The sequence below is a fragment of the Garra rufa genome, chromosome 18, assembly GCF_049309525.1.
Source record: "Garra rufa chromosome 18, GarRuf1.0, whole genome shotgun sequence".
Classification (NCBI taxonomy): domain Eukaryota; kingdom Metazoa; phylum Chordata; class Actinopteri; order Cypriniformes; family Cyprinidae; genus Garra; species Garra rufa.
The window spans coordinates 3,944,937-3,968,935 of NC_133378.1; the positions used below are offsets into that span (position 1 = coordinate 3,944,937).

The 23,999-nt window shown below is 33.6% G+C and overlaps 1 protein-coding gene across 2 annotated transcripts; it reads left to right on the plus strand.

The window, feature by feature from the left end:
• Positions 1–513: 513 nt before the first annotated feature.
• LOC141290832 (acetyl-coenzyme A synthetase, cytoplasmic-like) lies at positions 514–23,467 on the plus strand. 2 transcript variants are annotated; one of them, XM_073822960.1, is made up of 19 exons: positions 514–1,245; positions 2,626–2,821; positions 5,705–5,796; positions 5,924–6,027; positions 6,297–6,369; positions 7,727–7,802; positions 8,321–8,429; positions 9,307–9,354; positions 11,597–11,734; positions 11,833–12,003; positions 12,933–13,066; positions 16,026–16,158; positions 16,257–16,313; positions 17,267–17,347; positions 18,455–18,563; positions 19,112–19,180; positions 19,514–19,690; positions 21,990–22,064; positions 22,147–23,467. In XM_073822960.1, the coding sequence occupies exons 1-19, from the start codon at positions 1,119–1,121 to the stop codon at positions 22,272–22,274; spliced, it is 2,097 nt and encodes a 698-aa protein (XP_073679061.1). In that variant the 5' UTR covers positions 514–1,118; the 3' UTR covers positions 22,275–23,467. The 2 variants fall into 2 exon arrangements, with proteins under 2 accessions (XP_073679061.1, XP_073679062.1); XM_073822961.1 differs by lacking the exon at positions 9,307–9,354.
• Positions 23,468–23,999: the final 532 nt, after the last annotated feature.

Here is a 23,999-nt window from a genome sequence, read left to right on the forward strand (position 1 = left end):
AAAGTTGTATCATTTAGCATACTTAAAAGTTTTGCAAATTGCAATTTGATTACAAAAATAATAATACAGTTATAGTAATAAGACATGCTATACTAAATCTACTGGAAATTCAAGAAATTCCAGTTTTGCTAAATACACTAAATATATTGTTCAAAATGAGATTAACATGTGTATACTTTTGATTAGATTTCAAATAAATAAATATAAATTCACTAATAAAACCCCTAACTTCGTTGATAAATACCGTCTGAGACTTAACGTTATATACCCCATTTTATATTTATATTTAATTTTTTATATTTTATTTATTTGTGTGTTTGTACTGGCATTTCTTCTTTTTGTTGATTACAGCGTTCTATAATTTTGTTAAAAAAACGAAGCTGTCATTACGCTCGAGCTGTCATATCGAGCCGAAACAACATCCGGTAGATTAAGCTCCGCCCATCTACGCGTTTACGTTTCACGATAATTGCCATTCTAGCCTTGTACATTATTTCTACGCTTCAATGGCTGTCCTCTTGCAGACATTTAGGATTTGCAATCCACGCGTGGAAGAATGATTTATCTCATGCTGCATGCACGACTATTTTGATTGCATGTTTGAACCAGTCAAAGGCTGCATTTCCTCTCTATTGCCGGGAATTATTTCCAGTTTTAATCGATTTTACACGAGATAACCTCAAGCTGGAGGAGACCTGCTGTCTGTTTGACAGCTCTCAAGTGCATCTTGATTTTTTTACTTATATTTTCTGCATGTAGGATTTCTTCTAAAGACAAACTTATTTTGTTATTTCCTCTGCAATCGTCGGAGCAACATTTAAGCTTTTTTATAATAACAATATTAGTAATTGCAAGTTCAATCTTTAAACGCGTCTCGGACAGCTCGTCCTTTGCGAACTGACTCCGAATCGTCGCCGCTTCATCAAAACACAATAGAAGCATCTGGATTTAAAGCAAGATTGAACTTTTCATTTGTTCAACATTTCTCAATGCACACAACGCCTGCATGGGAGTGAAACTCTCCCACACGGAAGTGACTTACACACGTTAGGCCAGTGATCGTTTGTGTTTTTCTAGGTGATTTTGTATTAGTTTTGTCCATTGAATTAGTTATTAAAATGATTCCTGACAAGGCACCAGGCGAGGATGTGTTACATGCTTCAGGGGACATCAAGAAAGAAGCGCACATCCCCAGCTTTGAGAAATACAAAGAGCTCTACATCAAATCTGTCGAATCTCCTGAGGGTGAGTTTCATTGAGCTGTTATTTTGAGGGGAAAAAGCTTTACTTGGCTGTATCTCAAAGCATTGTGCACTTGGTAGACAGCACTTCTAGACATCAGTACCCACCTATGATGAAGTTGTGTATTTTTTTGTTATTGTAGGATCTAACCAGCATAGCTTCATTTAGTTGTTCGTGTATAATTAATGTGTTATTGTTATTAGCAATATTATTAAATGTTAAAAAAACTGAGCCCACATGCACTTCCTAGAAATAAAACACCACATTCTCTTGTAGATATGCTTTACTAAATCATTAATCTTTGTTTATACTAGTACAACTCAAATAAAATATAATATTTTTGCTTTTAATAATATAATGTTGTTAATATGCTTATTATTGTTATTTTAAAAATAATTGTTACTTAGCCCACATTCACTTCGTAGAAAAAAAACACCACATTTCTTTGTAGATATGCTTAAAATATTACCCACTGTTTATAGTAATACAGCTGAAAATATTGTAGTGTTTTTGTTGTTGTTTGTAATAATAATAATAAACACTAATGTTGTATTGTTAATGTTTTATTTTAAAAATACTTTAAAAAACATAAAACGATTTGTGTTAGTACAATTTAAACATATGACTTTAAGAATAATAGTATTTTATCAATGCATTTATTTTTGTTTTTGTTATTTTTAAAATACTTAAAAAAAATATATATATATATATATATAATTTTTTTTTTTTTTTTTTTAGCCCACATGCACTTCATAGAAAAAGCAGTATTGTCTTTGTAGATATGCTTAAAAAACATTGCCCTCTGTTTATATCAATACACTAATGATGTATTGTTATATATTTTTCAAATACTAAAATACATAACTATTTGTGCTAGTACATTTAAAATATAATGTTTTAATAATATTAGTATGTCATTAATTCATTAATGCATTTATTATTGTTGTTTTTATTTTGTAAATACTTAAAAAATATTTAGCCCAGATGCACTTCATAGAAAAAGCACTGTTTTCTTTGTAGATATGCTTAAAAAACATCACCCTCTGTTTATACCAATGCAATTAAAGTATTGTAGTATTTTTGTTATATTTTGTAATAATAATAATAAACACTGTTGATGTACTGTTGTTGTTTTATTTTTTTAAATACTAAAAGACAACTATTTGTCTTAGTACAATTAAAATATATAGTTTTTAACAATATTAGTATGTCATTAATTCATTAATGCATTTATTATTGTTATTTTTATTTAGTAAATACTTTTATCCTTACTTACTAAATGTACCTTTTTCTTTTCTCTTTTTTTATACTAGTAGTACCATTGATAGCTAAGAAAATTTGTTTATGGTTTTGCTTTGTGCATTAATGTTCTGTTGTGTCCAGAGTTCTGGGGAGATGTCGCCAAAGATTTTTTCTGGAAGACAAAATACACCGGGAAGTTCCTGGACTACAACTTCGATGTGACCAAGGGTGAAATTTTCGTGAAGTGCATGGAAGGTGCCACAACCAACATCAGCTATAATGTATTGGACCGCAACGTCCATGAGAGGAAATTGGGTGACAAAGTGGCTTTTTACTGGTTAGTATTTGTGAAGCATGTGGTTTACTGTTTCAGTTTAGCCTGAAAGTTGCGCATGTGACATTAGGAGCCTTTTCTTGTATTTTGAGAGAGTTGTTACTGTTGTGATTTTCAATGTGCCTTTTAACTGTCATTTTAGCCAATGTTATTATATAAAACATGCAGAACAGTACACGTAATACCTCTGAATCAACATTGGTTTATGATGATTGCGCACGGTTCAGGATGTCAGTCGGTAATCAGCCCAGTTCTTTAAGCTCAAGATTGAACCACAGTTGCATTCAGGTTGAGACCTGGATATTTGGCCACAAACCTACATGGTTTAGATCCCTTCCAGGTCAGTAATATTACTGGGCCTGAGCTATTAATACATTAATATGGCAAATGCTGACAGACAGATAAATTTAGACTCTCAAGCTATTTAAGTAAATCATGGAAGCTTGAACAAGCTCAAGCCAATAGCCGTGCACCTGCATGTGTTGCATCTTCATAATGTTTATTTCTTAATGTGCATTGCAATGGATCACTTTATCTGTGCTGGATGCCATGCAGTTCATGAGGACGTTTTTGGCAGTCATTGTTCATTAGCATTCAGATCGACCAAAAATAGCCTGCAAACACTTTACATACAACAAATGTTGCTTGGGGCAGTTGCTGGTTCTCTGCTTCCGCAATGCTGGTTTAGCAATTGTGAAGCTTTCAATTGTTTCTTGTTACGACATAAGTTCAGATCATTTCAGAATTCATTTTGAAATGCTCAAGTATGGATCTCGTCTTCTGCACTCGTTGTCTTTTGCCAGACTTTTCCGTTCTATTTTAAGATTGTCAGCTGACATACAAAGTCAAAATAAAAAGTTACTTGTTAACCTGGAAGGGACATTTAAGGACGCCTCTCGCACCAAAATAAGCATTATCAGAGGTTTACGGTAATTGAAATGTATCAGAATCAAACATTGAGAGTTAAAATGTAGTATTGAACATTAAGGTGAAACTAGGAGATGCACAAACATGTTTTATTAACCTGTTCAGGGTCTAATGTTCATACCTTGCTATAATTGAACACAAGTGTCATGACTGGTAATGAATTAACTTTGTTAGAAAATATGTTTGAAAGTTCTGTTTGAAAGTTTAGGGTATGTTATGCTCATAAAGGCTGCATTTATTTAGTCAAAAATACAGTAATACACTCAAACCAAAATGTATTCAGACACATTTCTTACATGAAATTTTAGTTTAGTTACTATAGTTAAGAAAATATGACAAGAACTGAAGAGTTAACCTGTGTCAGAAAAAAATCATCTTGATGATCTCAGATAACTTTGATAAAAATGTTTGTAACAAAACATGGTCAAGTTTCAAATCAAATTTTTGGTTTCAAAATTTTATCAATTTTACTGGTGTTCCACTGTATGAAGAATTTTATTTTTATTTTGCTATCCTCACTTACATAACTGATCTATAGACCCTCCACCCACTAGTAAAAAATATCAATGGTGTCTAAATAAATTTTGGTTTGTTATATTGTAAAATATTATTACTATTTAAAATAACTGTTCTCTATGTTTATATATGTCTAGGACTGCTGGATTTTGGCAAAAATTATAATCATGATTGTTTTGGTCAATATTGTAATCACGATTTTTTAACACGATTATGACTGGGCCCAAAACTTTATATCAGTGATTAATTTAAAGATGGCAATCCAACAATTAAAAAAAAAAAAAAAAAAATGTAAAAATTTATTAAAAAAAAAAAAACTGAATACTTTTATGCAAGTCTAAAGTAGTCTTACAATACTACAGAAATTGAATGTAATTATTTGAATGTAAAATAAAACCGCTTCTTCACTTCATTCAAGAGCAGTGAGTGATTTTTCTCTTTGTATTTTTACGTTTTATTAATATTAAGCACAGAGACGGCAGATGGAACATTATTTGTTGCCGCTTTAAGAGCCACACTGATCCAATATACTGTTACACACGTAAACATTCTCAACTGTTTATGTCATTTAAGACATAACTGATAAGGGTTTACATGAATAATCACCAAACGCCTCTTTTTGAAATATTTGTGTGTTTGACCGTTTAGGCGTGCACCTCGAGTTCTGCTCTGTTTCTGAGCAAAATACACAAGTTTTCTTTCTCGCTTCTAAAAACACAACATCAAAGAAACATTAATGTAAAACGTTACATGATTTAGCTGATTTGCATGTGAAATTAGGCTTTTATGGAGGAGTGAAAGCGAACCACTAGAAAGGGGGCAGAATGTGGCGCAATAATCGTTTATCTCGATTACTGTATTTTCATGATCGTTTGAAGCCAAATTCGAAACTGAATTTCGATTAATAGCACAGCCCTATATATGTGACCCTGGACCACAAAACCAGTCTTAAGTCGCTGGGGTATATTTGTAGCAATAGCCAAAAATACATTGCATGGGTCAAAATTTTTTTTTTTTTTATTTTATGCCAAAAATCATTAAGAAATTAAGTAAAGTTCATGTTCCATGAAGATTTTTTGTAAAATTCCTACTGTAAACATATCAAAATGTATTTTTTGATTTGTAATATGCATTAAGAACCTAATTTGTACAACTTTAAAGGTGATTTTCTCAGTCTTTTTGATTTTTTTGCATCCTCAGATTTCTGATTTCAAATAGATGTATCTCAGTCAAATATTGTCCTATCCTAACAAACCATACATCAATAGAAAGCTTATTTATTGAGCTTTCATATATATAAATGTATAAATCTCAGTTTTGTCAAATTTAACCTTATGACTGGTTTTGTGGTCCAGGGTCACACATGTCTTCAATGTCACATGATCCTTCAGAAATCATTCTAATATGCTGATTTGCTGCTCTTTGCTCATTTTTTTTGTACAGGGAGGGTAATGAACCTGGAGATGAGAAGACAGTGACCTACAGAGAACTGCTTCAGCAAGTCTGCAAGTTTGCGAATGTCCTCAAGTCCCAAGGTAAAAAAAAACAAAAGCTGTTGAACTTGGTATAAGAGTGACCAGCAGCTGGTTAAAAATTTGACATTGATGTTGTGTATTAAGCTTATACTCTTTTCATTCTATTTTTCTCTCTCTGACCATCCAGGCGTGAAGAAAGGTGACCGTGTATCTATTTACATGCCCATGGTGGTGGAGCTGGTGGTGGCCATGTTGGCCTGTGCTCGGATTGGAGCGGTCCACTCTATCGTGGTCAGTCCTTTGTCATTTGCAAATTACTTAGCTTGTCTTCTCTTGGATTTTAGCTGCGTTGGCCAACCAGCTTTTTATGAGACACGTAAAAGCAAAGCACCCATACATGTTTTTCAAGTTGTGATCTCAATCTGACTTTTTTCTTTTAACAGTTGGATTGTTTGCAGAAAGATTTGGCACTGTGTCAAACATTTAATACATAAGAAATATCACAATATGTTGTTGCAACACTATATATACTCTCCTTTTGTATGTGTGTCTCCACCCAGTTTGCCGGTTTTTCTGCCGAGTCGTTGTGTGAAAGGATCATGGACTCTCAATGCTGTATTCTTATAACGGCAGGTAAGGAAAGTGTGCCAAAAAGTCGGATGTAATTTACTCAAAGTGTTTAATCTTATAGCAGATAATCCCAAAGTTAATCAGCTACATTTCCATCTACTGCAAAAGAGCACAGCGTTTCACTTTGTTCACAAGTCTAGGGATTAGAAATGGTGTAATCGTATTACTGTCAAAAGCTGTTTAGCCTGCGCCTACGGTTTTTGAGTAGTGACAGGGAACTAAATGCTGACAGTTTGGCAAGTTTAGAAAGGAGAAGGAGTTTTGGGGTTAAAGGGATGGTTCGGAGTGCATAGCAATGAAGTCAATTCTACTCCGAACCATCCCTTTAAGTTTGATTTGGATGTGTAGCATAATCAGTCATTAAAGGGATAGTTCACCCTAAAATGAAAATTCTGTAATTAACGGAGTAGTTCCCTTTCAGAACAAAAATTTACAGAAAATGTGCTCTCACCCCCTTGTCATCCAAGATGCTCAAGTCTTTCTTTCTTCAATCGTAAGGTTTTTTTTTTTTTTTTTTGAGTAAAACATTTCAGGATTTCTCTCCATATAATGGACTTCTATGGTGGCCTGAGTTTGAACTTGCAAAATGCAGCTTCAAAGGGCTCTAAACGATCACAGCCGAGGAAAGAAGAGGCTTATCTAGCGAAACAATGGGTTATTATAAAAAAATTACAATTTATATAATTTTTAACCTCAAATGCTCATCTTGTCTAGCTTGGCAAGACGAGCGTTTGAGATTTAAAAAGTATATAAGTTGTAAATGTTTTTAGAAAATAACTGATCGTTTCGCTAGATAAGACCCTTCTTCCTCGGCTGTGATCGTTTAGAGCCCTTTTGAAGCTGCATTTTGGAAGTTCAAACTCGGGGCACCATAGAAGTCCATTATATGGAGAGAAATCCTGTAATGTTTACCTCAAAAAAACATTTTCTTTACGACTGAAGAAAGAAAGACATGGACATCTTGGATGACAAGGGGGTGAGTGTTCTGAAAGTGAGTTACTCCTTTAATATGGTTTATTCTGGACTATATTGATCAGTCTTGTTGCCAAATTTCAGGATATATACTTAGTCTGATTGTAATTGTAAAAGAGACATCCCACTGAAATTATTATTCTGATATTAGACTTGTAGGTAAAGCTGAAGTCTTTGACATTGCATTGGGGTTGACAGTTTGTGAGCTTATTGTGAGCTATAACCATAAAATGCACATCTCAGCCATGATAAGACCAGTATCTGTTATCACCTAATAAAAGTTTACTGTTTTAGTTTTGTTCGGGATTATCTGTGAAAATGAGATTTTAGGTAAATAAAGTTAATAAAAGTTGTTTTATGGTGTGTTTCTCTCTCTTTTCTTCCCCAGATGGTTTTTACCGCGGTGATAAGCTGATCAACCTGAAGCTTATAGCTGACGAGGCGCTACAGAAATGCAGGGACAAGTATGATAAACACTAGTTAACTTGTAAAAACGAACTGTTGTGCAGTGCTTATCATATGTGCACGTACTCACAGTGACCACTTTATTAAACGTGGAAGCACAGCAGTAAAGAACCATGATAGGTGACTGGAAATTAGATGTTTGGTTCACCAATTCAGTTCTTTTTTTAATGGCATAAATAATCAGACCATGTTCCATTAAGATATTTAGTAAATTTCCTACCATAAATATATCAAAATGTAATTTTTGAATAGTAATATGCATTGCTAAGAACTCCATTTGGACAACTTTATAGGTGATTTCTTAGTATTTATACTTTTTTGCCCCCTCAGATTCCAGATTTTCAAATAGTTGTGTCTCAGCCAAATATTGTCCTATCCTAACAACACATCAGTGGAAACATCTGTTCATCTGATGATCAGATGATAAGTCTCAATGTAAAAAGATTTACCCTTATGACTTGTTTTGTGCTCCGGGTTCACGTTTAATTTAATTCTTTAATGTCTTTTATGTTGTCAGGTCTTTCACAGTGGAAAAGTGTATAATGCTGAAACACCTCACAAAGGAAGATGAGGCTTTGTCTGGATCGGTTTCACCCCCAGCGAAACGTGCCTGCCCCGATCTGCAGGTAAACCTAATAACTGCACCACAGCCTTCACACTGTTTTTTTTTTTTTTTCATCTTAATTTATTTCTTACTTATTTGGACATTTCCACATTGCTACAAGTGTTTTTGTAGAAAGTCTTTAAACTAACCAAGTCTTTGATCAGAAATACAGTAAAACGGTAGTATGGTTAAAAAAACTGTTTTTAATATATTTTAGAACCTAATTTATTCCTGTGATGCAAAGCTGAATTTTCATCATCATTATGTCTTCAGTGTCACATGATCCTTAAAGAAATCAGTCTAACATGCTGGTTTGCTACTCAAGGAACATTTTTTTTATATCATCAATGCCAAAAGTTGCGCTGCTTTATCTAAAATGATGGGGTTTTATCATCAAAGCCCTGTAAGTTGGCTTTCTGACTTTCTAGGCTAAAAAGAAGCCACACACTTTGTGCGTGAAACCATGAGTCAACGAAGAGCTGTCCAAGTAAATAGGGGATAGATTCAGATGAAAAAGTCCTGCAGTATCCCTTTGTTCTGGTTTCTCAAATGTTAACACTTGTCCTGTACATCTCCTGTGGAGTTTTGAATCTTGCATTGTCCTGAGTGTCACAGATATATCCCGGTTATTAAAGGTTTTGTCACTGTTGTAAATCCATAAAGGCCTGGCATGATTTCTCTGAGCTGTTGTACTGAAGACCTTTGCAACAGTTGAAGATAATATGTGTGGCATTCATCAACGCAAGATGACCTGTTTTAAAACAGTGATTCTAATCGTGTAAATTGGCCCTTTATATTAAATATCTTTGGCATTTCATTTCCTCCTTCAGTGTGGGTCCATGTCTGTGTGTCCTTTTCCTCTTTCGGTGTGAGTAATCTCTCCATTAACCCCCCTGTAGCAGGAGAAACAGAAAGAAAGAGTAAGGAAGGTCCGTCCCCCCCCACAGGTATTTCATGTCTCCTTTTGTGCATAACTTTTGTTTTGTTTAAACTCCTCCTGTCTTATTAAACCGGGCTCTTTGGATGACCTTTATCACTCTTCTCTCAGAACACAATGTGTCTCTGTGTGTTTGCTTTTGCAAATGCAATTTACACCATTTACACATGCATCAGATTTGGCGTTCATCCATAAGTTGTGAGCCATCTTTATAGCCATTAATGTCTGAATACATCTTAGTGGATATAAAATGTTAAGTTCAGCATTATAACGTTTGTGATTTGATCTGATCGCCAAGTCTGATCCATGGGCTAGCACTGAAAACCTTTTACTGTGCCTAGTAAAAGTACTGATAGTCACATCTTGTGTCCATGTCCTCACATAAACTTTATTGGTCCACTAGTGCACGATTTCACCACAAGCGTATCTGGAAAGCTCTTATATCATGGTAGTGACTAGACTCTAATTGCTCTCTCTTGTGTTAGCAGTTTGTATGTGCTGAAACTATTTCCGCTCAGACTGTCTAATGGGTTTGACGGCTCTCTCTATGTAGTCAAACACTAACTCTCTCCTGTGAGCTCTATGCAAGTGCCCTTGTCACTTAAATAAACTCAAGTGTTCACGTAGTGTTCCCTCAGTCTCTGCATGAAAAACTAGATCTGTAGAGTTTCACTGTTGCGTTCATGTCTCGTTTTTGTTTGTCCATTAGTGTTTTTGTGTTTTGTGTTATTAACTCAACCTGATCTTTTCAGATGCTTTCTCTTTCAGTTTTGACAGCTTTGACTAAAGCCGACTTCTGCGCTCCGTTCACTTTGGTTAGATTGAACTGAATGAATCAAAGAAGTCTGACTGAAATACCAAGTTGAGCCTCTAAATAAGATGTTATATGCATTATTTGCATACAACACTCTTTACATTATTTTTGCTGCTTTTAAGTCATTCTGGATTAAATGTATTTAAAAAAATGCGTTTTTACCACCTCAAATACGCTGCCTTGTGAAAGTATTCATACCCCTTCTGGGTTTTTTTTCACGCTTTATCTTGCTGCCTTATGTTAAACTGTTTGTAAAGTACTTTTTTTCCCACAATAATCTACACTCCATGCACCATAATGACAAAGCAAAAACAGAATTGTCACAACTTCATAAATTTATTAAAAATTAATAAACGGAAATAAGTACATTGCATAAGTATTCAATAATTAGCTGAATCACCTTTACAGCCTCAATTTTTTTGGGGGTATGATGCAACAAGATTTGCACATCAACATTTGGCAGTTATCTGCCATTGTTTTGCAACATAAGAAAATGTGAAAAAAAATTAGGGCACTGTATATAAAAACAAAAACAAGCTTGTTTTATAGTAAATAGGTTGAAAAGTACATAAATTCCTGAGTAAAAAGTGGTTTATTTTAGCTATAAAATTGCCTGAAATTGTTCTTTGCAACTGGACTATTTGGTGGATCTGGTTCAGTGTTACTGTTAACTATGACTAAAAAAAAAGTAAAATTGTTAGTTAATTGAAATAAAGCAGTGATAAAAATAAATATTAGATGGAACAATGAAAATTAGATTTTGTCTTTGCAAATAACTGAAATACAATTATTACAGTTATTGAAACTAAAATTAACATGACAACTAAGAAAAGAACAAAAATAGTTAAATAGAAATTTAAAAACAAATTCCTAAAAATTACAAAACCACTTCTTAAACAGACTAAAATGAAAATATACTCAAAATATAAAAATGCAAATTCAAAATATTACTGTAATAAATACTGTAATACTACATAAACAATATTTACAAAACACTTATCTGGTTATGTGTCACTTGTGTAATTCCTGCTGGTGAAGTTTGCTCTGTGTAAATGGTGCCTGTAAACAATAATGTACTTTTTATAGATGGTTGTGACATGATTTAAAAAAAAAAAAAAAAAAAAAAATCTGTCCAGAAAATACTACTCATTTAGCCAGGTTATGAGATGACTGGCTACAAGAGTTTACTAGTTTTACAAAACAATCAAATTCACTGATATGATGTCTACGATTTTGGAATGAAGTAGGAACTTCACTTGACTTAAAAGCAGCATTTGTTTGATTCAACCCAGCATCATTTACAATTTATGACCTTCTCAGACTGATTTGATAACATCCTGTTCCTTAAATTTTGCATTGTTTTCTGAAGTGTGACACCAGCAAGAGTAAACACAAGGCAAGTTAACTATGAATGCTCTCTGTGCTGTGATTGGTGCAGGTGCCTTGGAATCCTGAGATTGATATGTGTTGGCACTCTCTGATTGGTGAAGAATCAGAGGAGTGTGATCCTGTCTGGTGTGATTCAGAAGACCCGCTCTTCATCCTTTACACCAGCGGCTCTACTGGGAAACCTAAGGTGGATTCTCTCAAACAATCCTGTTCTCCTTCAACTGTGTGGTGTTTGCTTTTCATTTATGCCTCTTATTTGTCCCTATTTTTCTACCGCTCCTTTAGGGTGTATTGCATACAGTGAGTGGCTATATGCTCTACACTGCGGCCACCTTTAAGATGGTGTTTGATTATCACCCTGATGATGTGTACTGGTGCACTGCAGACATTGGTTGGATCACTGGTCACTCGTACATCACATATGGACCCCTGGCCAATGGCGCGACCAGTGTGTTGGTGAGGGGAACACCTGATAAGCACTTTTTGTGTCAGATTTTGCATTGTTCCTTGTGCTGTCACTTTCTTGCAATTAAATCGATAGATCACTCAAAAATGAAATGTTGTCATTAATTACTCACCCTCATGTCGTTCCAAACCAGCAAGAGCTTTGTTCATCTTCAAAACACAAATTTGGATATATGTGACCCTGGACCACAAAACCAGTCATAAGGTTAAATTTTACAAAACTGAGATGTATACACGTCATATGAAAGCTCAATAAATAAGCTTTCAATTGATATATGGTTTGTTAGGATAGGACAATATTTGACCGAGATACAACTATTTGAAAATCTGGAATCTGAGGGTGCAAAAAAAATCAAAATATTGAGAAATCACCTTTAAAGTTGTCCAATTAAGTTCTTAACAATGCATATTACTAATCAAAAATTACATTTTGATATATTTACAGTAGGAATTTTACAAAAAATCTTCATGGAACATGATCTTTACTTAATTTCCTAATGATTTTTGGCATAAAAGAAAAATCTATAATTTTGACCCATACCTTGTATTTTTGGCTATTGCTACAAATATACCCCAGCGACTTAAGACTGGTTTTGTGGTCCAGGGTCACATATTTGATGAGAAATTGGTTGAACTACTGATGTCACATGGACTATTTTAACAATGTCTGTACTAATTTTCTGGGCCTTGAACATGTCAGTTACGTTGCTGTCTATGCAGGGTCAGAAAATATCTTAAAAACATCAAAAATATCTTAATTTGTGTTTCTGAAGATGATGTCTTATGGGTTTGGAACGACATAAGGGTGAGTAATTAATGACAGAATTTTAATTTTTGGGTGAACTGTCCCTTTAATAAAAACATAGTGACTCATCTATGTAAGCATTTTTGTATAATATTAATTTTTAATCTGTTTGTAGTTTGAGGGTCTTCCCACATACCCAGATGTAAGCCGAATGTGGGAAATTGTTGATAAATATCACGTCTCCAAGTTCTACACAGCACCCACCGCCATCCGGCTCCTGATGAAGTACGGCAGTGAACCTGTTCAGAAGTAAGTTTGATGTCTGTTCTAGATTTAGTACACTAGGGAGGCTTTCCACACTCATGAAAAATGTGCAGAAATCAGACTCTTTTAAAATTGTGACTTTCAGACCTGGAAAAGTGGAAATGGAAATGAGTAAAATGTAAAAATGACATGGGGGGGGGGGGGGGCACTTCATATAGGAAATGTACACTACTGTTTAAACGTTTTTGCTTGGTATGTTATCTGTCTATCGATCTATCTATCCACAGTTGAGGTCAAAAGTTTACATCTCACTTATAGAATCAGCTATACACTGTGTGCATAACTATTAACTATTAACGTTGATATTCTGTAAAACAAAATGTGCCTAATAATTCTGCACACCTGAATATAAGGAGTTTTTCACTTCAAGCCTTCATGGACAATTATATATCACTTATAAATAATTAAATACAAAATGAATAGTAGTTATTAAGATTGATGTAGTTTGGAATTGGTCAAATGTGCTTGGAAATTAAATATGACCACAATATCAATGTGCCTAATAATTATGCACACAGTGTATGTCAGTTATTTTACCAAAATAAGAGGGATCATACAAAATGCATGTAATTTTATTTAGTACTGACCTGAATAAGATATTTCACAGAAAAGATGTTTACATATAGTCCACAAGAGAAAATAATTGTTGAATTAAAAAAATTACCTTGTTTAAAAGTTTACACCCCCTTGATTCATAATAATGTGTTGTTACCTGAATGATCCACAGCTATTGTTTAGTAATAGTTGTTTGTCCTAAACAGTTAAACTGCCTGCTGTTCTTCAGAAAAATCCTTCAGGTCCCACAAATGTTTTGGTTTTTCAGCATTTTTGTGTATTTGAACCCTTTCCAACAATGAGTGTATGATTTTTAGATCCATGGGGTGAAAACTTTTGAACAGAATGGAGATGTGTACATTTTTCTCATTTTGCCTAAATATTTAATTTAGTACTGCCCTTCAGAGGCTGCAGAAGATACTTACATGTTTCCCAGAAGACACAATAAGTAAAATTTACCCTGATCTTCAAATTCAAGAGCTCATAATGCATGGTTTTTCGAAAAACTATTATTTTCTGCATTTTGTATGATGCATCTTATTTTGGTAAATGATTAACAGTTTGCAGATTCTAAAGGGTGGTGTAAACTTTTGACCCCAACTGTATCTTTACTTTTATTTTAAGAAATTAATACCTTTATTTAGCAAGGATGAAGACAAAGTAACTGTGTAGACTTATGTTGTTACAAAAGATTTTTATTAGAAATAAATGCTGTTCTTTTGAACTTTCTATTCATCAAATAATTCTTAAAAAAGCATAACAATGGTTTCAATAAAAAAAAAAAAAAAAACATTTAGCAGCAATTTTCAACATTGCTAATAAATGTTTCTTGAGCAGCAAATATTAGAATGATTTCTGAATGTTCGTTTGACACTGAAGACTGGAGTAATGTTGAAAATTCAGCTGTGAATCACAGGAATAAATTACACTGTAAAATTTATTCAGTTATTTTAAACTAATGTTTAACAATATTACAGCTTTTTCTATATTTTTAATTGAATAAATGCAGCCTTGGTGACAATGTGGCAACTTAATCCTGATATAATAATCAAGAATAACTGGAAAAGTGTAAATTCGTTAGTCAAAGTGTAAAAACAGTGACTAGATGGCTGACAGTCAAAAAAAACCTCTTTAAAACTCGCTTGTAGATATATATTAATAATATTTTATTAACACTGTGTATATATAGTATATACAGTATTGTGTTTACAGTATACAGAGTAATGTTTATGAATAAGTATTGACAGTATTCTGTATATGTATTTGTTTTTGCCATTACTTGGTAATCTGTTATGCATCTAGGTCACTTTCTCCCATTTGATAATAACTACTACAATGATACTGTATAGTAACATTTGATAGTACTTATCTCTGTGTGTTATGTGATTGCTCTGTATTCTGTCTCGCACTCTGTTTGCTTACAAAGTCTGCAAACAGAGCAACGTTTATAAGGCCATTCGCTGTGCATTGTGTGCAGTGTGCTTTTGCATACAACCGGTGTCAGTGTGCGCCAGCTTTCTGACCTCAACCAGCAGTACACAACATTGATACAGTATCAGATACATCTACTCATTATTTGTTATTACTTTTTCCACATTTTACAATAATAGTAGACTTTTTTTTTTTAAACTAATTGACTAATTGAAGTCATTTAAACTTAAGTGTCATGATCAGATCAGTGTTGTTTTCGTCAACGATGACGAGATAAAAATGGCTCGTTGATGACTAAAACATGACGAGACGTGTGTGAGTTTTCGTTGACGAGACGAGAATAGACGAAAATGTTAGTGGGTGGTCCGTCAGACGTTTAAAATGCATGACATTTCCGCTTATTGTGCATGCCGATTAAAACTTAAAAAGTATCTGACGCTATGGCAAGCCGTTTTAGCATTAAATACTCTTTGCTATACTAGTATGGCAAGCCGTTTTAGCATTCCATCCTTGTTTGTCTTTTATGTTCTAAAACATTCCTTCATTATTGTAATTATTGGTGAAAATAGTCGATCCGGAAGCTCACATTGTGTTGAACTATAGATCTGCTATTTTCAGAACTTATAAGTGACACTACCCAACAGCAAAATACTTAATGACCTACATTAATTTGTTAAAAGGCTACTTTTTTCCCTTTTTTTGACTAAAACTAGACTAAAACCTTTTTGATTTTTCGTCGACTAAAACTAGACTAAAACCTTTTTGACTTTTCGTCGACTAAAATTGGACTAAAACTATCACATATAGAAGTGACTAAAATTTGACTAAAACTAAGAAGCATTTTAGTCCAAAAGACTAAGACTAAGACTAAATCTAAGATGGTTGTCAAAAACAACACTGGATCAGATCTTAATTTCTGATTAGTATTCAGAATGGTTTTCATGTTTGTTGTCGTCAGGTATAAGCGGACCTCGCTGAAGATTTTGGGGACCGTAGGGGAGCCCATAAACCCAGAAGCCTGGCAGTGGTACTATAGCGTGGTGGGAGAGAAGAGATGTCCGGTGGTGGACACCTTCTGGCAGACTGAGACGGTATGAGCCGTATTATGTTCACTCACACCAAAGCAGTAACATCCAAGTAGCTTTGAAACTGTCTACTGTAAGGTCACTTTTGTTTGTATCTTCCTCAGGGTGGACATGTGATGACCCCTCTGCCAGCTGCTACTCCCATGAAGCCTGGCTCTGCTGTGAGTGAACGTGATATGAATACATAAATAAATTTAAAAAAGTTTGGGGATGGTAAGATGCTTTTGTATTTGAAAGAAGTCTCTTATGTACTTAAGAGACTCCTTTCATTAAGAGAAATCACACTTTATTTTAAGGAGCAATTCTCACTATTAACTAGTTGCTTATTAGTATGCGTAATATTAGCATGTTGGCTGTTTATTTGCACTTATAAAGCACATATTAATGCCTTATTCTGCATGACCATTAGTAACTATTAATAAGCAGCAAATTGTTAGTTTGCTCAGGAGAAAACTCTGTGAATAGTGAATGTGTGTTATCTATTCTAAACTGTTACCAATCATTTTAATATGTTGATTTGGTGCTTAAGAAACGTATTGTATCAGTATTGCTGCTAGATATTTCTGTGGAAATTTGAAACGGCGTTTATTTGAAATAGAAATCTTTTTTCAACATTATAAATGTCTTTACTGTCCCTTTTTATCGATTTAGTGCATTCCTGCTAAATAAAAGAAAAAAGTTGTGCTGACAATTTGTGCATTTTAACCTTTTCCAACAATAATCATACAGTTATTGTTGGAAAAGGTTTAAATACACAAAAATGCTGAAAAATCATAGAATTTGTGGGAGCTGAAGGACTTTCCTGAAGAACGTCGGGCAGTTTTACTGTTCAGGGCAAACAAGAGACTCATGAACTATCACTAAACAATAAAAAAAACACAGCTGTGGATCATTTAAGAATCAAGCGTATGTAAAATTTTGAACAGGGTCATTTTTATAAATTCACCTATAATTTTCTCTTGTGGACTATGTGTAAACATCTTTTATGTGAATTATCTATTTTCAGGTCAGTACTAAATAAAAAAACAACACGCATTTTGTATGATCCCTCTTATTTTGGTAAAATATTTAACATTTTATGATGGTTAATGTTTTTTTCTTTTTCATTCTGTAGACATTTCCCTTTTTTGGGGTTGTACCTGCTATTCTAAATGAGTCAGGGGAAGAACTTGAAGGACCAAGTGAGGGCTATCTGGTAAGTAAAATTTGAAAAAAATAAATACATTATTCATTTAAAGGTGCCATAGAATGGAAAACTGAATTTATCTTGAGAATCACTGAGGAGCAGCTCAACTTGTGTGGTAGGAAGCACTCCCTCTGCATTGTAACTTTACACAGATCACATGCGATCACAGTAATCACACTAAAATATCCACGATTCAAAACAGCAGATTCAACAAACCGCATATTAAAAGCGGCTAGAGCTCCTAATTAAATATATATTTTCATCCATGTGCGAGCTATTGAGCTCTGTGAAACAGCCAATCAGAGCGGAGCTCATTAATATTCATGAAGCTTCCAAATAACAGAGCATTTCATTCTAGGGGCAAATCCTAGGTTGTAAATGGACCTGTAAAACCATTTCTGGAGATTTTTTGCCCTTTCCTATGCCAGGTACCTTCTATGTAGATATCAGAGAACAATTTAAAATATTCTTTCAATGCATTCTATGGCACCTTTAAAAAAAGTTCCTTTTTTGTAGTTATTTTGTTACCATTATTTTCATTACTAAATGAACACTGTGTTACGTCCAAACTGACCTCACTTTAAATTCAGTTTTAAACCTTTTTTTAATTCCTTGTTTTAATTGTTGTGTATCTTTATATGTACAATTTGACTGTATTATTTTGTGTCCCCTTCAAAAATTGCTCATGAGAAATTGTTTATTGTCCCCCCCTACTGTTAAATGAAATTTACGCCCATGCGAATGACGCATTTCTACAGACAAAATGCATCTAAAAATAGTGGAGGAAACAGACTGAGATGCTGCAGGAGAGTTACGTGATCCAAGCTGCCCAAAACATGAGAACTCCTTATTTTAAACTTGAAGCTAATAGCGTAATGGCTTGCCCCGTGAGGCGCTTTTACAGATAAGTTTGCGTCCTCAGCATGAAAACTTTCAGTTTACGGTCATATCCTTATCTGTAAACGTCACAAATTCACACAAGCATTTCCGTTTATGCATAAAAGTCCATTCTGAAAGTCTGTGTTAAGTTTAAATCTTTACTGAATGAGCGTGTCAGACCTTTATGAACAAAAATGAAGTTTCACAGAGCGAAACAAAAGAGCTTGTCTTCCTCAGGTGTTTAAACAGCCTTGGCCAGGTGTGATGAGAACTGTTTACGGGAACCATGAAAGGTTCGAAACAACCTACTTCAAGAAATTCCCTGGATATTACGTGACTGGAGATGGTAATTTGTGCTACGATTCATTTTTAGTTTTACTATAAGTGAGCATCATATGTGACCCTGGACCACAAAACCAGTCATAAGGTTAAATTTTACAAAACTGAGATATATACATCATATGAAAGCTCAATAAATAAGCTTTCTATTGATGTATGGTTTGTTAGGATAGGACAATATTTGGCCGAGATACATCTATTTGAAAATCTGGAATCTAAGGGTGCAAAAAAATCTAAATACTGAGAAAATCACCTTTAAATTTGTCCAAATTAAGTTCTTAACAATGCATATTACTAATCAAAAATCACATTTTGATAGGTTTACAGTAGGAATTTAACAAAAAATCTTAATGGAACATGATCTTTACTTAATTTCCTAATGATTTTTGACATAAAAGAAAAATCAATAATTTTGACCCATACAATGTATTTTTGGCTATTGCTACAAATATACCCCAGCGACTTAAGACTGGTTTTGTGGTCCAGGGTCACATATAACTGTGTGAAGCAAGAGACAGTTCATGCTTTAGTTAATGGTGTTATACATCTGTCCAGGTTGTCGCAGAGATAAGGACGGGTACTACTGGATCACTGGAAGGATAGATGACATGCTGAATGTGTCTGGTGAGTAGAGAATGAGAACTTTTGTACATTTATTGGTCCTTTTATTTATTTACACAATACCAAAATGTCTCCTGTTTTGTAATTCCCCAGTGTGGATAGAGAAAATGTGTGGACTGGAGCTACAGATGCTGAAATAATGCAAACGAACGAGTTTCGAAAAAAGCTAATGATGAAATTCAGGCCACACATTCCAAACTTGTCTCTTGCCTGTTTTCTATCTCTGCTGATATGACTCTGGAGATTTACATTGAAGGGAGCATTGAAGTAGCCAACAAAATGGCCTGAATTAGAGCAGAAGCTTTGATATACTGGTGGTGGATCTGTTTTTTCCAGGGCACTTACTGAGCACTGCAGAGGTGGAGTCGGCTCTGGTGGAGCATGAAGCTGTGGCTGAGGCAGCAGTTGTGGGGAGGCCACACCCTGTTAAAGGCGAGAGTCTCTACTGTTTTGTCACCCTCAATGATGGAATCAACTACAACCAAAAGCTGGAGGCAGAGCTTAAAAAGCAAGGTATGTGAGAACAGAAGAATTTCGAGTCTTCTTTTAGTTGCTAAATAAAAGGCTGGTCACACTACATTTTTTTTTTTTGTTCTACTGACTTCCATTCATACGCATGCGAATATGGGACGAATGTGGGAATTTTGCATTCCAAAGTTCAAGTTTGGTGAACGCTGCTCTGCAAAGATGGGCATGGCCTCTCAGCTGAAATAAATGAACACAAACTTTAAATCTGATGGGTTGGAGAATTACAGTAAAGTGATGTAGATTATGTATTTTTTTTTTATAGCTGTCTTTCTAAAGCTACTATTTGCTATGTCTACTTGATACTTTCTCATTTAACAAAATAATAGCTTTAAATAATATTTAGTGGGTGTTTTCACAGCCAAATTTAGTTTTTTCGTGATTAATTAGATTAATTAGTCGAAACGTTGTGTTTTTAAATTAGATTAAAAAAATTTAAGCGACTGACAGCCCTAGTATTTTTACTTTTTTGGGTTTATGTATGTATGTCATATTACAGCACTTGTAGTGTTCATAGAAAATGTATGAATTTGCACGTCTAGTGTGTTTGAAATGTTTTTTTTTTTCTCAATACAACGGAAATGATTTTAAACCATCAATCTTTAATAGATAAAAAGCCACCCAGAAGAATCATTGTTTTATATTATGCTACATTTTGTTTTATGTTTTGTTTTGCTATTTGTTGTTATGCTTTTTGTTGTTGTTTTTGTTTTGCTGTTTTATGTTTTTTGTTGTGCTTTTTGTTGTTTTGTTGCTTTATTTGCCTTGCTTTTTTATGTTTTGTTTTATGTTATGTTTTTTGTTCTTAATGTTATGTTATGCTTTCCTTTATTTCATTTTTTTTGCTGTTTGTTTTATGTTATGCTTTGTTATATTGTTGTTTTGGTTTGCTTTTTGCTTTGTTTACTGTTAATTTTTCTATTTTAATTTTTATTTTCCTATTTTATTTTATATTTAGAGCTTGTGTCTACTGATTAAATAATGACCTGACAATTATGTTTTGCTTTTTGTTATTTTATTTTTATGTTGTGTTATGCTTTTTGCTGTTTTGTTCTGTTTTGCTTATTATTTTTTTTGTTCTGCTTTGCTTTTTGCTTTGTTTACTGTTAATCCCTATGACAACATTTTTCTATTTTAATTCTAATTTTCCTATTTTATAAATTATGCCTTTAAGTGATTGAACTAGTGTCGACTGATTAAATAATGACTTGACAATTTTGTTTGGCTTTTTGTTATTTGATTTTTTGTTTTGTTATGTAGTGTTATGCTTTTTGTTTTGTTGTTTTTTTTTTTTTTTTTTAGTTCTGTTTTGCTTTTTGTTTAGTTTCTTGTTAATACCCACTAAATTTTTCTATTTTAGTTCTAATTTTCCTATTTTATGAATTATGCCTTGAAGTGTTTGAGCTTGTCTACTGATTAAATAATGACGACAAAATTTTGTTTTGCTTTTTGTTGTTATATTTTTATGTTGGTACGCTTTTTGTTTTGTTCCGTTTTGTTTATTGTTTTTTATTTTAGTTTTGTTTTGCTTTTTGTTGCTTTTTGTTATGCTTTGCTTTTTGCTTTGTTTTTGTTTTTTGAGCTTGTCTACTGATTAAATGCTAATGACTTGACAAACTTTTGTTTTGCTGTGTTATGCTTTTTATGTTATGCTTTTTGTATTGTTTTGTTCTGCTTTGCTTTTTGCTTTGTTTATTTTTAATACCCACTAAATTTGTCTATTTTGGTTCTAATTTTCCTATTTTATAAATTATGCCTTGAAGTGTTTGAGCTTGTCTACTGATTAAATAATGACTTGACAAAATTGTTTTGCTTTTTGTTGTTATATTTTTATGTTGTGTTAGGCTTTTTGTTTTGTTATAATATTTGTTTTGTTATACTTTTTACTGTTATGTTATGATTTTTGTTTTGTTGTTCTGTTTTGCTTTTTGCTTTGTTTACTGTTAATCCCTACTACAACATTTTCCTATTTGAATTTTCCTATTTTATAAATGATATCTTTAAGTGTTTTGAGCTCGTCTACTGATTAAATGCTAATGACTTGACAAACTTTTGTTTTGCTGTTTATGTTGTTTTGTTGTGTTATGCTTTTTATGTTATGCTTTTTGTATTGTTTTGTTCTGCTTTGCTTTTTGCTTTGTTTACTGTTAATCCCCACTATTTTATAAATTTTCCTTTGTGTTTTGAGCTTGTGACTCCTGATTAAATAATAATGACTTGACAAATCATTGATGAATAATTTTTTAGGTTCAAGGCTTTCTTTTTACTTCCTTTTTTTCCAAAACAGTGAGAGAGAAGATTGGTGCCATAGCTACACCTGACTACATTCAGAATGCACCCGGCCTTCCAAAAACCAGATCAGGTATTAATATCGAACTATTTACTGTATTATTCACCGAAAAAAAGTTTTATGATGATACTTACGCGTTTTTATGTTCTCTTAGGTAAGATCATGCGCCGTGTCTTGCGGAAGATTGCGTGTAACGAGCGGGATTTAGGTGATGTGTCTACGTTAGCAGACAGCTCTGTCATAGAGCATCTGTTTGAGAACCGCTGCTGTACAGCTGTTTGACCACCAGGGGCATCCATCACACCGCCAATGTCTGGCCCCCATTCAAGCTTCAGTTCTGGAGGGAAGAGGATGAGTCTGAGCTATAATGGAGTTAAGGATAACGCTAGTGGGCAGACAAAATGAAAAAAAAAAAAAAACTTAGAGATGTATAATTCCTACCGCAATTTGCCAACTTTAAAAAATCTCTAGGAAAACCCAAGGTTTGGGTTTGGAGTTTTAATTGCATTTTTTTACAAGAATCACTTGTATGTTAGAAACCATTGTTTTCACCCCCGAAAGTTTATTTTTATTACCCGTTTATGATTTCCTCCTCTTTTCTCCATGTTCAGTTTATTTTACTAATCTTCATATGACTATACTGTCCTGCGTTCAGTGTGCCAACATAACCTCAAAACAGGTTATAATTTTTTTTCAACCACTAAAATGGGAAAATAAGACTGTATTTTTTTGTGTACTGTGTAATAGCGCTGTGTTTTGAATCTGTCTGCTTTCTGAACTTTCTATACAAGCCAAAGTGGCATGCATTAATATTTACCAGAATAACATGGTATCATGCAGGTGTCTCCAACGTTAACACTCAACTACAGTATGTATATTTTATTCATGGAATAGTTTGCAACTTTGTGATAAAGGTTAGTTTGAAAACTGATATATATTTCTTCAGGAAAGTTATGAAAGCTATGGTTGACTGCATAAAGACTGTATGTTCATTTGTAAACGCACTCAACAGGAGTAAATTACATTTCTGACCACTATGGTGGTCTTGTCGTAGTCCTCTGAACCGAAGATGACACTTAGATTGTTCAGTGGGCTTTCCATTCATCAAGTCATATTTCAAAGTCAAATCTATTTGTGAAGGCATCTTCTCGAAACTTTTTCAGGAGAAAAGTGATCAAATTCCAGTCGTTTCATGAGTGTATGGTGCTCTCGTGCACCAGTACTGCAACTCTGGGCTGTATTTGTTACTATTGTCAGATTGATTTCTTCCAGCTTGGCATTAACTATTTCTGTTTTGTGGATGAGTATTAGCTGTCAATGCTTTTCTCAACCCTCTAAACATTTACTAGCCTATATGAAGAGTGACTGAATCTTTGAACTTTAGATGTTTTTTTTCCCCCGTATTTTCCTTTTCATTCATTTTCTTGTAATCATTTGAGCAAAACAATGTCTCAGACAGAACTGGGTGAATTAAAGTGCTGAAATTTTAAAACGGTTTTGTCCTTTTTCATGTTTATGGTTTTTTACGTGTGCCCTTCCCTTCTACTTTTTCTTTTATTTTCTTATTTAAGTTGCTTCTTAATAAATAAATCCATAATGACTTAATAAAATAATATTTTGCTGCTATACAAAGGAAATAAGTAAAAGTAATAAGAAATATCTCTTGAGCAGCAAATCAATATATTAGAATGATTTCTGAAGGATCATGTGACACTAAAGACTGGGTAATGATGCTGAAAATTAAGTTTTGCAATCACATTAATAAATTATATTTTAAAATATATTAAAACAGAAAACAGCTATTTTATATTGGAATAATATTTTTAAATATTCTTGTTTTTACTACATTTTGGGGCAAATAAATGCAGCCAAGATGAATATAAGAGACTTTCAAAAACAGTAGAAGATCTACTGACCCTAGTGCTCCAGATTTCTGATCTTCCCAACCAATTTGTTTACCAACCTAAAATAACATTCTTCCGAAATACAGTAAAAAAAAAAGTAGTT

Excerpts from the sequence above, each read along its gene's own strand:
- LOC141290832 (XM_073822960.1), top strand. The coding sequence starts at position 1,119 with ATGATTCCTGACAAGGCACCAGGCGAGGATGTGTTACATGCTTCAGGG. Across the intron at positions 11,735-11,832 it reads GCTCTACTGGGAAACCTAAG|GGTGTATTGCATACAGTGAG; the intron begins GTGGATTCTCTC and ends CCGCTCCTTTAG. Across the intron at positions 17,348-18,454 it reads GACCAAGTGAGGGCTATCTG|GTGTTTAAACAGCCTTGGCC; the intron begins GTAAGTAAAATT and ends TGTCTTCCTCAG.